At 41.7% G+C, this 13,875-nt stretch overlaps 2 protein-coding genes across 5 annotated transcripts in view; one reads left to right on the top strand and one right to left on the bottom strand.

Annotated features, from left to right (window-relative positions):
• The first annotated feature begins 118 nt into the window (after positions 1 to 118).
• Positions 119 to 4,777, top strand: gins2 (GINS complex subunit 2). Its single transcript, XM_053500514.1, has 5 exons — positions 119 to 305; positions 1,590 to 1,704; positions 1,883 to 1,982; positions 2,186 to 2,312; positions 4,332 to 4,777. Exons 1-5 carry the CDS (start codon positions 216 to 218, stop codon positions 4,458 to 4,460), a joined length of 561 nt encoding a protein of 186 aa, XP_053356489.1. The 5' UTR covers positions 119 to 215; the 3' UTR covers positions 4,461 to 4,777.
• A 268-nt stretch (positions 4,778 to 5,045) lies between these two features.
• Positions 5,046 to 13,875, bottom strand: part of gse1b (Gse1 coiled-coil protein b) — a 247,634-nt gene continuing 238,804 nt past the window's right edge. For all 4 annotated transcript variants that reach the window (XM_053500513.1, XM_053500511.1, XM_053500512.1 and 1 more), the window contains exons 10-17: positions 12,734 to 13,320; positions 12,262 to 12,374; positions 11,859 to 12,117; positions 10,675 to 10,788; positions 9,289 to 9,681; positions 8,847 to 9,149; positions 7,870 to 7,973; positions 5,046 to 7,767 (exon numbers count right to left, since the gene is read on the bottom strand). In XM_053500513.1, coding sequence (XP_053356488.1) covers positions 7,630 to 7,767; positions 7,870 to 7,973; positions 8,847 to 9,149; positions 9,289 to 9,681; positions 10,675 to 10,788; positions 11,859 to 12,117; positions 12,262 to 12,374; positions 12,734 to 13,320 — 2,011 coding nt within the window. In that variant the 3' untranslated portion in view covers positions 5,046 to 7,629. The remainder of the gene's footprint in view (positions 7,768 to 7,869; positions 7,974 to 8,846; positions 9,150 to 9,288; positions 9,682 to 10,674; positions 10,789 to 11,858; positions 12,118 to 12,261; positions 12,375 to 12,733; positions 13,321 to 13,875) is intronic.

Raw genomic sequence — 13,875 nt, forward strand, 5'->3', positions numbered from 1 at the left:
TTTCTGTATGGCTGCGGTGACTACGGGTTTGTCGCCACCTGGTGGCGGAATCATGCATGAGCTGTAAACCACGTGACACAGTACGTCATCCAACGTGGACGAATAAATCGGCGGGAAAAACCGTTGTAATGGAGGAGGCGGCTGTGAGGACTGGCTGAGCGGTTCTGACATAAACAAACAAACAAATAAAATTAATAATTTACATTATAATAAGGATGGATCCTTCAGAAGTGGAATTTCTCGCTGAGAAGGAAATGGTGAAGATTATCCCGAACTTTAGTCTCGACAAAATATATTTAATCGGGGTGAGTAAGCTAAGCTAAGCTAACTGCTGCTGCTAAGGTAAAGTTGTACAGTATGCTAATGTAATAACTGTATAATGTACAGTGTACATGTTTTCTTAAAATATGTTTAATAAATGTAAAATTGTATTACACACACACACACACAGTGATAGACACTGGGTTGCCAGGTATGCGTCTGGAAATCACCACAAACAAACAATAACAAAAACTGTTCAACTCTATGAGAGAGTTTTTCTGCACCAGCGTCATAAAAGTCTTATATACTATATATTATATATAATAGACATTGTATATTAAAGTGGGAACATTCATAACACATTTATTAAAACATAATAAACAACAAATTTTGTTGTTGCATAAAAAAACTTTCTCTTTAGTCATATGTAAATAACTTATTTTTCATTAATTTGTCTGAATAAATAAATGGTTTTGTCAGTACATTGGGTCAGAACTCACTCTTTCAATTATATCTTATAATTCTAAGTTTCATACATTGAAGGACCCAAAACCAGTCTCAGAAAAAACTCGTCTGTTCGTCTTGATTTTTCTCAAAACTGGCTTTACAGAATTTAATGAAACTTTGCCGGTCCTGGAGCCTATCCCTGGAGACTTGGGGCATGAGGTGGGGTACCAATCCATCGCAGGGCACACACACGGGCAATTATTTGGAAACGCTAATTAGCCTAACATGGATATCTTTGGATTGTGTGAGGAAACCGAAGTACCCGGAGAAAGCCCACCAAGCACGGGGAGAACACGCAAACTCCACACACAGAGACGGGAATTGAGCCTGGCCGGGAATCGAACCCGGACCTTGGAGGTGCAAGGCGACAGTGCTAACCACTACACCACCGTGCCGCCCACACCTGCATCAATAAAGAAAAAAAAAAAGCTAAACTAAATATGTTTACTGGGATTAGTTGAAGTCGTTTTAAGACAAAACTTCGTCTTTATTTGATCTATTTTGTGATTCACTCTCCGATTACCGAACAGAGAGTGTATTTATTTGGCTGACGATAAAAGAAGTACAACTTGATGTAAACAAGGCGTAAGATACTCAACCTTTTTATTTCTTTGATTTATTTCATGAAATAAGTTCACTTCATTGCATTTTTCATTTAGTTACTTATTAACATTTTTAAAGTTCCCTGATGTTTATAGAATAGCAAATGTTAATCGAATCAGCACAGAGGTGCCGTGATGATATCGTATCGGGACGTAACAGGGCCTTCCCTAGTGTGTGTACATGGTATTAAACATGCCGTGTTCTTGGTGTTTCCTCAGGGAGACCTGGGGCCGTTTAACCCGGGACTGCCAGTTGACGTGCCCGTGTGGCTGGCGCTCAATCTGAAACAGAGACAGAAATGCAGGATCGTTCCTCCGGAGTGGATGGACGCCGGTAAGACAAAAAACTTCCAGATAAACCGCACTGTATTTCTCATCAGGGTTTGCAGGTCTGTGGTACGAGAGTGTATCAGTCATGATGTTACAGATAGATGAGAGATTATTAATTATTAAATATTAATTTTGTCAGAAGGTTATATAAGAACTTGAATAAACGGATGAATGTCCCGCAGATAAACTGGAGGAGATCCGAGAGCAGGAGAGGAGAGAGGACGCGTTCACACCGATCCCCAGCCCTTATTACATGGAGCTGACCAAATTACTCCTAAACCAGTGAGAGATAAAAATAAGTCTAAAAAATAAAAGTGTGTTTGTGCGAGACGTGCAAAAAAAAAAAAAAAGTTCAGTGGTTTATTAATGCCTTGTGCTGTCACATGGTGACCTCTTGTGATTTCTCTTGCTTTGAGTTAAACCTGATGTGAACGTTAGAGCTGTTAGTGATCTCTGGATCTACGCCTTGCTTTGTTTCCCCGTAGTGCCGCAGACAACATCCCCAGAGCGGACGAGATCCGGACTCTGGTCAAAGACATCTGGGACACTCGCATCGCCAAACTGCGTCTGTCTGCTGACAGCTTCATCAACCAACAGGAGGCGCACGCCAGGGTACACACACACACACACACACACACAGTGTTACAAAATCATGCTTTTAATAGTTTTTAAATATATAAATAAAAACGGAAACTAAGCTTCAGGCATGATTGTTTGAATACCTTCACAACAACCTTAACCATAAAGTGATCGTGTCTCGTAGCTAACAATTCAATTCGATTTTATTTATATAGAGCTTTTAACAATGGTCATTGTCTCAAAGTAGCTTCACAAAATAATAAAAAATGTATGAAAGTGTGTATGGGTAAGAAAAAATTTGTTTAGATAATAATGAGATTGTGTCCCTGCTGAAAGAGCCGAGGGTGACGGGGGCAAGGAAAAAGCTCGGAATAGGTAGAGAAAGGAAAAAACAGGTGGTAAAGAAAAGAGAGACATATTGGATGTTGCTTTGAGCTAACACTAACCATGTGAGCTAAGCTAACTATAAGATAAACATTATTACATCATCATAACGGTTTAATGTCGTGGCTCCTGTGTTAACCATAAGTGTACATCTTTCAGAGAATAACCTAAGGAATTTATAAAGGTGAATTAAAGCATTGTGAATCTTTAAGTCCTGTTAAATGCCGTGATACACACGTGTACCTCCTGACCTGCTCATGAGGGTGTGACTGACTGTCCCTAATTAAAATTCTTGATAATTCTTATCGGGTTCGCTACGAAATCTTACGTCGCCTCAGGGGTTGTAAAGACCGTGCGTTTGTAAAGAACCCGCTGCAGTCTGTTGAGACTTAAAAACCGTAGAAAACACATTTTTTTCCCCCTAAGTTGTTCCTCCCTGTCCTGGAAACTCGCCTGTTAATAACAACCTGGATCATCCTCCTCCTTCTTCTTCCTCCTTTTTAATGTGATGGATTTGTTTTTCCTTCTTATCAATATTCCTTACCTCAGATATAATCACTAGTGAGGGCAAAATTAAGTCTCATTTAGGTGTCGCGGCTCCCAGCCGATAGTTTCACTAAAAGGTTTCATTAAACTTCATTCAAAGGTCTTAGTGCACTGCCATCTAGTGGACACTTTGTGTAACAACTAGATTGTAACATCACAAGCAGCAGCACAATTAATATGTACATGTAATGTTGCATTCTTCAGTGACAGTCGTGTGTCAATTATTTGTGTATGTTGTTTAAAAATTCACTGTTTAAGGAAATGTTTATGCACGTAATCACCATCTTTGAATCTTTGTAAATTAAATGAAGATCAACAATAGAAAGGTTTTTTTGAAAGCGTTTTTTTTTTTTCCCTTTTTTCTTTTAATTATATAGACGAACATAAAGACAACTAACAATAATATATTTGATCAGAATATATAAATGTGCCATTTAGTGTTGGGGATTCAATAAACAAATTAAAATTAATAGATTAATTAAATTAATAAAAAAATAAAAAGAGATGGGGAGGGGGAGACCTAGATAGAATAACACAAGTTTTATGAGATAAATGGAGGCCATTTAATATAAACCAAAATATTTGTGTGCATTTTCTTTTTTTATTTATTATATAAGAAGTTAATGTATAAAGTTTATTGTAAAATGTATCAGCGTTGGTTGACAATCTTCATTTTTAAAATTTAAAAACAAACCAAACAAATTATTCAGTGACGTGATACCGGCAACCACGAAGGTTTCGTTTGGTCACGTGACTCTTGGGGAACGGCCACGTGCCTCGAAGCAAAGTTTCATTTAGACACGCCTCCTCCTGCTCGATACAAGCTTAAGCGGTTGTATAATAAGCACTACCAAATCCATCGAACAAAACTAGCTTTTAATTATTATTATTATTAACCCTCCTATTACCTTTGGGGTCATTTTGACCCCATTCAAAATCTAAATTGTTAATATAATTGACAAATCCAAATACAACCTCAATGTCGTTTGTACAAGCAGGAAATGAAAACAAAATCACTTATTGCACATTTAAATCCCAGTTTACACCTGATAGGATGATAGTTTAATCATTACAGGGAAAATCATCCCGTTATTAACAATCTGTTTCTCTCTGTGTCTGTAGCTGGATAACCTGACGCTGCTGGAGATCAACACCACCCGCAGTTTCCTGTTGGATTCTCTGAACTACATGTACAAACTGCGCTCCAACCTGCAGCCCGGCTCAGTCTCGGGGAAATCGCAGGATTATTAACTGGTCCCGTTAGGCCGTTCGCTCTGCGTCTCGGAGCAGCAACGCAACTCGCACCGGAATTACGTGTTGACTTATTCATGGACTTATTCATCAGAGTTGTTAAAGCAAATCCTTGTTTGTAGAAGTCACATGACTTTATCACCAAGCTGTGTCTCACTCTGTTGTTATTATGTACATTCACACTGTGTACTGATGATTTAACTGGATTCTGTGAGATTTAGCTCGGACACTTTTAATTGATTTGCTTGGGACACAATCCTCTGGGATGTAGTAGAAGGAATAAAAAAAAAATCTTAACAAAAAAAATGAGAAGCTGACGTCGGCTCGCGTGTGGAAAATGATCACGTGGAAAAATAACCATGACACGCTGTTGTGTAAATGTAGGTTCATTCTCACCCCCCTCTTACAGGACGTTTTGTAAACTGCACCTTAAGTTATGATGAAATATGAAATGTAAATTGTTGTTAATTTGTTAAAAAAAAAAATAATAATAAAGGGGTGTGTCCTGAAATAAGCAGTTGTATATATGATTTCTGTTTGAGAAAAAGATTAAAATTGTACATCAAGTGAGCCCTCGAGTCCAAGTTGTGTTCTGAAGCATTTTATTTTTTTTGTCTGAAATTACAGCAATATATTCATAAATACCTAATTACTACATTCAACAAAGAATATATTACATTACATTGAATTCAAACAAGTACATTTTTTTTTCTTTCTTAAAAACATGATTTCACAGCATCTAGACATCCTCCATTGGGTTCGGGCGAGACGAGGGCGGCTACTGCGTGTGCGTGCGCTACTTGGGCGAGACACAGGAAGAGAGAGAGTGAATGAGTGGGCGTGTCCCTGCTCCTGGACAGGCAGTGGTAGTGCTCTCTCACACACACACACACACACATATATATGTATATATATAAACACAGACGTGCACATGATGGATGCTCGTTAGGGCCAGCCTGGGGTCTGTAAACATGGAACTGTCCATCCTGTGAGCCTGAGCACTTATGAACCTGTGACGAGACGAACCCGATTTAATAAGAGTTTTACAACGAAGCATGGCGATTCGGGGATTTGCTGCTGACAGGACGAGAACATAAAAACAGACGTTGGCGACGAATCAGTGAACCATTCGAGCGAGACGATATGTTTCAGTGATGCTTAAAAGTGATGTATAAATTAGGTTTGTCTATAGAAAATGTCTGTGGGTGGAGCAATGATTGTGACATCACTACCAGACATTTCTTTGCAGCCATCATTGTTCATTATGCAAAAGAATGAAGACGTAATATTAACCATGGTAATATTTTTAACAATAGTTCTCTAGCCAGCTAGCGATCAGGGATGGCACAAGGGTGTTATTTGTTATTATTTAATTGCATATCGTGCGTATTTATAGACTCTGGCACAACTGTTAATCAGGAATAAAGTCAAACAGATGTTCCTTAGTTCTCTAGAAATGCAAAACTATTAATTAAACAATAAAAAAAATTGTTGAAGGTCCATGATGGAGTTGAAACGAAACACAGCAGAACCTGGGCAAAGGAATGCCCCCTCTTATGAATTTTTACCTTAAGAATGACATTTTTGCAAGAATTGTTTGGCATATGAACAGTGGAAAGCCAAGCGAAAAGAGTTTACAAATAATTTAAAATTATTATTTCTTTTCATGCATTTTTTTTTGTAATAATGCTAATATTTTTGAGTGCCCGGGAACAGATTACCTGCACATCTAAGTTATTTTTTATGCGAAAATTTGTTTAGATTTGAAACAAATCACTTTTTTATCCCGAGGTTCCGCTGTAATAAAAACTTCAAACCCTTTTGCGTGTACTTATAAAATGTTTGTGTGTTTAAAGTCGTCATTTTTAACCTGAGATGCTGCATTGCGTACCCCCAATGTGATCGTGTTTCATGTCAGGTGAATTTTGGACCGTTTGACACTGCGTTTGAATAACCTGTACTGGGCGTGCGGCTCGGGTTCTGATCTGTGGTTCTCTGGGGAAACTTTGGCACAGGACTCGGACATCCCTCACACGGAGACTGGATGAGAAGAATGTGATGAACATTAGGGGGAAAAAAACGTGAATGAGCCTATGGTAGTAAGTAGACCAGAGTGCAGGGAGCTTGTGTGTGCGTGTGTGTGTGTGTGTGTGTGTGTGTGTGTCTGTGAGAGAAAGAGAGAAAGAGGTGACGTTCTGCTCTTCTTTGGACCCGGTGCTGCCTTTGGGGACGGATGCTACTGTGGTAGGCTACACACTCACTCACACACACACACACTCACTCACACACTTGCACACACACACACAGGTGTACGTACACGGCGAGCTCTTCCTCTGTCCTTGATCCTGACCAGCAGCGCTACAAACACTAAAAGCTAGGCTCCAACTGAACGCCCTAAAAAGCATGTGCATATTTTTTTTCTTTCTAAAAATGGCAGGCTTTTTAATTTTTTTTCTTTTTTCTTTGCTTCTTCTTCAAAGAACAGTTAATGTAAGTAATAAAAACATACAAAAATTTCCTTTCCGTTTCATTTCAGTATTTACAATACAAGGCTGAAGCACCTCTTTAGAAATTTTTTTTCCTTGAATAAAACTTTATTTATTTATTAATTTTGTTTTGTTTTTTTTGTCCGTTTTTTTGCACCACAACAAAGTGAGCATTTTATTTCACTTAAATTGTTTTTTTTTTTTCTTTTCTTTTGAAGTTTCAAAAGGAGTTCCTTGTTGTAACACAGTACCTCCAGGTAGTTTCTTCTGGTTTTGTCTCTTTAAGTGCATTTCCAGTTGAAAGCTCCTCACATCTCAGAGATGGTGCAACGTTTGGGGGAGTCACATGACCACCGTAGGGTTTGCCTACGTGATCCGTCCTGGTGAGGCGCAGACCGCTGTCTGTACCTCCGTGTCCAAGTGTGTGTGTGTGTGAGATCCAGATGGGTATATTTGGGAGCGGGGCGTGGCACCTGTCCTACCCCTCGATGGCACGTTTTATGTCCGATTACAAACGTCAGTCCTTCTTAACGCGCACCATCTCTCCGAAACTCCGCCATGGAGGAGCAGAGGAAGTTCAGTGGGGGCAGGGGCGGAGTCTGGGTGCGGGAAGCGAGGGACGAGAAAGAATGTGGGAGGAGGGAGCGGGTGGAGTTCGGATGATCAGGTGATCTCACGTGATGTCACCTGGGAGGATATCCTTTGAAGTGAGCCCTGCTCCAGGACGTATGTGGCACGCTCAGACACTTCCTGAAGTGCTCCAGCTCGGCCTGCAGCTTCTCCCTCTCGGCCGTCAGCTTCTGCTTCTGAGCCATCAGCTCCTGCGACGGAACGGAAAGAGAGAAAGAGAGAGAGAGGGGCGTCACGTTACGGCTGTGATTAACAAGAGACGCCACAGGAGGGCAGATGAGGCTGACGCTTACCCCCATGGTGTGAGAGACCTGTTCGGCAGTCAGGCTGAGGTTGTAGTGTTGGGCTTCCAGCTTCCTGCACTGACTGTGCAGCACCTCACGCTCGATGGATTGCTCTGGAAGAGACATGAGAACGACACAAACACAAATATATAAAGACATCCAACAATTCAATTTTATTTGTTTAGCGCTATTAACGACTGACATTGTCGCAAAGCAGCTTAACACAATCAGAAGAATTATTTAAGTTTGTATAAAATGTGAATGTGTATAAATCAAAATGATTATATACTAAATGATTAGTACACTTCTGATGCTGAATGGTTGGAACAGATGAGAGGGGAAATGAGGTCGCTGCTGAGGATTTTACACAAACAACTGATTTTTAAATTGTATCATCTTTAGGCAATTTGTCATAAGCCTGTCGAAGTAAAATATAAATTCCAATTTCTTTGAACGTATTCTATTAATTAAATTTGATATGAAGGAGGTGTGTCTTGAGATTTTGCTGTATTTTAGGGGTCAGGGGAAGCTCAGTGATTAAGGCATCGGACTACCTTGAAAGGTCCCAGGTTCAAATCTCACAACCACCAAGTTGTCCCTGGGATTCCCTTGAGCAAGACTCTTAACCCTCAACTGCTTAGATGAATAATGAGAAAAAAAGTTGTAAGTCGCTCTGGATGAGGGCGTCAGCCAAATGGCTAGATGTACATGTTTTGTAAATACATTGGAGATGTGGAGAAAAAATCGATTCAGTTGCTTCATATTACTTCCAGCTTCCTCATGTTATTTTTGTGAGGTGATTCATGTATCCAAAATCGATTTAAAATGTTCAATTTTATAAAATTATTATTCACACATTTGAGGTAATATGTTGCAGTTCCTCTGTAATCCTACAGGTGGTGCACTTTAAACTATTCGCACACTGGCAGGCAGCGCAGCATCCCGTGTGGTAGATTAACCCCCCTCAAAAAATAAACCCAAATCACCTTCCACATATTCCTGATACGCTTCGAAGATGGACTCGATCCCGTTCCACCTGTGCCCCAGAGCCTCTTCCTCTTCCTCGTCTTCATCATCCACTTCGTCCGAGTCTTCGTCGCTGGAGAGTTCGGGGCGTGTCGGGGCGTCTCGCCGGGCCGCGGGTGGGCAGTGCAGACCGTTGGGCTGGAGCGTGGGGTGTGTGTGAGGAGGGTGTGTGCTACGGCCCGAGCCACTCTGCAGCTCCGGGATGTTGTAGTGCACCGTGGAGTCTATGGTGTGATTAGGCTCGGAGATGGCTGAGGCGCCACCTGGTGGAAGGAGGAAAAAAATAAATAAATAAAAAAAATATATATATATATATATATATATCAGAAAGCTGTAGAAAAAAAATAAAAATAAACAAAAGCCAGTGAAATAATAATTTAAAAAAAACGTTAAAAAGCCCACCTTTGTGCTTCTGCAGCGCTTTCTGAGTGGACTGCAACACCGACTCGTGGAACTGCTGTGCAAACTCCTCAGCTGTGAAGGTCTCCCAGGTCTTGGTCCGGCCGTTCAGGCTGCACGCGCCGTCTTTAGGGTGCGCCGGAGGGCGGACGCAGTTCAGCAGGCTGGGGGGCTTTTTGCTCAGGATCGCGTCGCCGCTCCGTGTTTTATCAGCGTACGGCAGAGGGAGCTGAGCATCCTTCGGTCTGAGGGGTTCAGAGACGGGTCTGAGGTGATCCTGAGGAGGCGGAGCCGAAGAAGGCTCGACTGGAGGTCCCGTGGATGGAGGGGGAGGAGTCGGGGGTCTGGCACTGACTAACTCGCCTGAATGGCCTGGAGAATGGGATGAGGATGAGTCTGTGGAGCAGAGGTACAAGACGAATAAATTAGATCCACAGCCTTCAGCATGACTTACGAGTAAAAACTATTAACACACACACACACACACATACTGTATTTCAAAGAAATCCGTGGCTGCAAATATTCCAAGGTTCTTCAATAAGGAAGAAAAGAAACCAAGAATAATTCCAGCTATAAACATCTGGAGCTGTCACTGTACACAATATCCGCCATCTGGTTTAACTGGACTGATGACACCGGAGACATGAGACGCGAGTGCGGCACTAACGACATATTGTCTTTCTCATCCTGATGCGAGACACAAAAAAGGAAATCTGTCCTTTCTGCTGTTAATCAATTATGATCGACAAGCTAGTTAATTAGTTCCGGGAAAATAATCGGTGAATCAGAGACGCTGCTGGGACGAGACTAGTTTCCTAAATAAGATGCAAACGTGCTTTATTCCTCGTATACCGCAACAGTGTTATTACAACGAGTAAGATTTTTTTAATTAATAAAAATGTATTTTGTTCATAATGACATTCCCAGATAGCAGAGGACTTCGCTCTGGATCAGAGATGTCTGCTATCTGTGTATAATATTATGGGCTGTCCAAAAGACAGGATAGTTCTCATTATTACTCACATTATAACAGCTACAAATAAAAAATACTGCCTTTTTTTGTTCCTCTCTCATGATGCTAATGAGAAAAAAATAAACCCCACGTTACATTCTTACTGACACTGGAGACTCCTTCAAAAAAGCCATGACTCTTTAACAGAAACCTTCAGGAGTAGATGTTTTTCTTAATTAAATAACGTTCAAAAAGCTAGCTGCTGCTCGGGAATATTAAACACCTTCTGGTTATTAATCAGGTTTGAGAATTCAGTGGGTCTGTGGTATAAAAAATATTTTTATACTTAATTGAAAGAAATAGTGAGGTTTATAGGCACGTCATGCATGAAACTATGTGAGTGTGTGTGTGTGTGTTTGTGTGTGTGTGTAACTTACCAGACTGATGGAGCAGCGGGCTCTTACACAGCGGTACAGGATTATGCCTGATGGTGTCTAGAGTCACACTTTTCTGTTTAATGGAGTGCAGCAGCTCCACCACTCTCTCATTCTCTGTTAAAAACAGAAATAACGGAGACGCTTCAGAGCCTGTGGACAATTACGAAGCGTAATTGTCGTAAAAAACTAACCGCTGGACCGGACAACGGACACGACAGTAAAAAGTGACCCCGCTGTTTAAGAACTTTCCAGATGAACGCTGTGACTTTAAGAAGATTTTATTAAAACAATCCCGAAGCCAAGAACTGCAGTTTGATATCCATTAAATGTTTTGTTTCATTCCCTCACGTTCTGAGTGTACAACAGGTGTAAAGAGCTGAGACATTGACAGGAGTCCTGTGTGTCCCCGGTGTCAATAGGTCTTGTTTAATAAATAGGATTATTTAGTAAAACAGGAGCTCTGCTTCAAAAAAATAAAAAAGATATCATATGAGGCACACTATGAAAGCCCAGTTTGTGCTCTACGTAAATAAAGGGAATGTATTTGCTATTATATCATGAAGGCCTCGGACCCCAGACGGATTTATTGAGAGAATCACATAAGGGATATTTTATTAAAATAATCCTAAAGCCAATAACTACAGTTTGATATCCATAACATTTAGTGTTGTTTTATTCCATCACTTTGTCCTATAAGAAAACAATCAAGAACGAATCTGGCTAGCCGGCGTTCATCTTATCATTTTTTTCCTCAGTTCCCCTCCAATACAGCAGGTGGCAGTATGCACTGGTTGATTTGCAAGCCGCCGCTAAAAACACAAAGTGAAGGAGACGTATCGCTCTTGAGAGCACGTTTTTTTCAGCGCACTCTGGAACAGTCCAGGAACATGGAACGATAATGTTCTCACTGATCGAAATGAACCAGACTTTGGGGTGTGTGATGTGAAAACATCCTGAGAAATCTGAAGATGTTACAAAAGCTCTTACACTGGACTTCTTTCAGAAATTTGACATTAAAACACTATATAGTAAAAAAAAAAATTTACAATATCATCTTACGTCCTCTAAACGAGCTCCAGTTACTATAGAAACGATCGTGTTTACTAAAGTGAAAGCTTCGGTACCAAATAAATAAAATTTTAAAAAGGTGTGTGCGTGTGTGTGTGTGTGTGCACATTCCGTACCTTTCCTCTGCTGCGTGCTCAGGTGATTGAGGCTGAACATGGTGAGGAAGCGTTTCTTGGCCTCCAGCTCGGGAGCGCTGTCCATGTCCTCAGGAGTAAAGCGCGTGCTGAGCGTAGGAGGCAGGCGCTTGCTGGCCACGGCCGGAGGGGAGGGGCTTCGTTCCCGGAGCATCCTCCTCCTCTTTCTCCTCTTACGATCGAGGAGCTCGTCTCGGCGAGACACGGTGGTCAAACCGAACACCCGCAGAAACTCCAACTTCTACAGTGAGAGAGAAAGGGAGAGGGTGAGTGGGATAATTTTCTCTCATGGCCGCTAATTATCACCAGTGCAGCGCGCGAGTGTGTGTGTGTGTGTGTGTGTATGTACGTGAAGTGCTTTTTGGAGTGTGTGGCAATGTATTACCTCGTTGGAGTCGTCCAGTTTGAGTGGCGGCTGCTCGGCTACTCTGCGGAGATGAGCTCTCACCTCCTCTTCATCGCTCTCATCATACGAGTCGTCCAGCTCGTAGTAGTACCCTGCGCACCACACACACACACACACACACACACTTGACTCACTCACAGCTCGCTTCAAAATCCCTTAACAGCTTATTAACTTTACAGCCACTTCACAACGAGAGGAAGTTAAGCGGTGTGTCAAGAAAACTCACACAAAACGAGCCTTTATCTGATCTAACTTAAAATAGAAAGTCAATGTTAGTTGTGTTATTTTAACACACACACACACACACACACACTGTAGAGAACTGCCATCGAGAAGCGTTCCCAGGTTTGTGGCTCTACATTCTTCAGTATATTTAGTTTATATTTCCATATATATATTAAGCTAAAGACAAGCTTAGTGCTAAAACATTACTCGAGTTTTAAATCCGCACCTTTCTCTCTCGCTTCCCTTCTCCTCCTCTCCTCCAGGTCAAGTTTGCTAACCGGCCGTCGATGCAGCTGCAGATATTCATCGTACACAAGCACGGTATCGCATCCCGGCCTCGTCGGCGGCCCCTGGTGGCCCTTATGGACCGCACTGCTCTTCAGAGTACCGCTCAGCTCTCCGTACTGCGTGCTCAGACTCAGCGCCGCCCTCTGCTGGCTCAAAAAAGACTGTGTGGATTTCTCCAGCTCGGCCAGGAAGGGCCTCGGCTCGGAGAACCCAGTAGGCCGGATGAGCGGAAATTTCTCGTGTCCGTCTTTGGGCTTTTCCGAGCCGAAATGACGCTCGGTTTTGGTCGGGGGCGGAGCCAGGCGGCTGATGTCGTAGGGACCCGAATGTGGCTCGTGGAGAGGCCGCCGTGACTCGGAGGTGGTCTCTATGAGCGAGGCGGGGTTCCAGAGGGTGGTGGGTGGAGCAGGGGCGTGGTCTCTGGGCTGGGGTTTGGGGGAGATGAGGGGTGGAGGAGCGCCGAGGTGGGGGTGGATATCCCGCTCACGCTCCCGGCTGCCGGGCTCGTGGTGGTTCGGGATGGGCCTGTGTGAGAAAGAAAGAACGTAAATGTACATGAATTTAATTCTTTTAAAAAGTGGACTGATAAGATTACCTTTTACAAAAAAACAGACCTGTGCAACATTTATTCTATGCATTTAGAATATAACAAGCTAGAACGGGTCTGGAAGAGCATCAATAACATTTCAATGGAAATACAATCAAATGTAAAGATATTGACCTTCTTGAAACTGGACTGCTTTATTCTTAGAAAAATTAAGAGATGTCATCTGCCTCACTTGTTTTCTCATATGTAAATATAAACGAATTTTACGTTATCATAAGTTTGCATAAGTAAATTAGGTTTAGAGATTTAATCAAACACAAACTCCTACGTCTGTTTTCCCTTTGCTGTCGCGTTTTGTGGGAAAAGAAACAAACTCAGACGCCCTTGAGGTCTGTTCATTCATCAGAATAAGATTTTTTTGAAAGAAAAATGTATAAACAATATATATACAACAATAAAGTATTATCTTTCATTTTCTTTCTGCGGTTGAAAAGTTCCCTCATTAGATTTGTCCCTTATCCTCAAATAAGCTA

Source organism: Clarias gariepinus, chromosome 7, assembly GCF_024256425.1.
Source record: "Clarias gariepinus isolate MV-2021 ecotype Netherlands chromosome 7, CGAR_prim_01v2, whole genome shotgun sequence".
NCBI lineage: Eukaryota > Metazoa > Chordata > Actinopteri > Siluriformes > Clariidae > Clarias > Clarias gariepinus.

Excerpts from the sequence above, each read along its gene's own strand:
- gins2 (XM_053500514.1), top strand. The coding sequence starts at position 216 with ATGGATCCTTCAGAAGTGGAATTTCTCGCTGAGAAGGAAATGGTGAAG. Across the intron at positions 306-1,589 it reads ACAAAATATATTTAATCGGG|GGAGACCTGGGGCCGTTTAA; the intron begins GTGAGTAAGCTA and ends GTGTTTCCTCAG. Across the intron at positions 2,313-4,331 it reads AACAGGAGGCGCACGCCAGG|CTGGATAACCTGACGCTGCT; the intron begins GTACACACACAC and ends CTGTGTCTGTAG.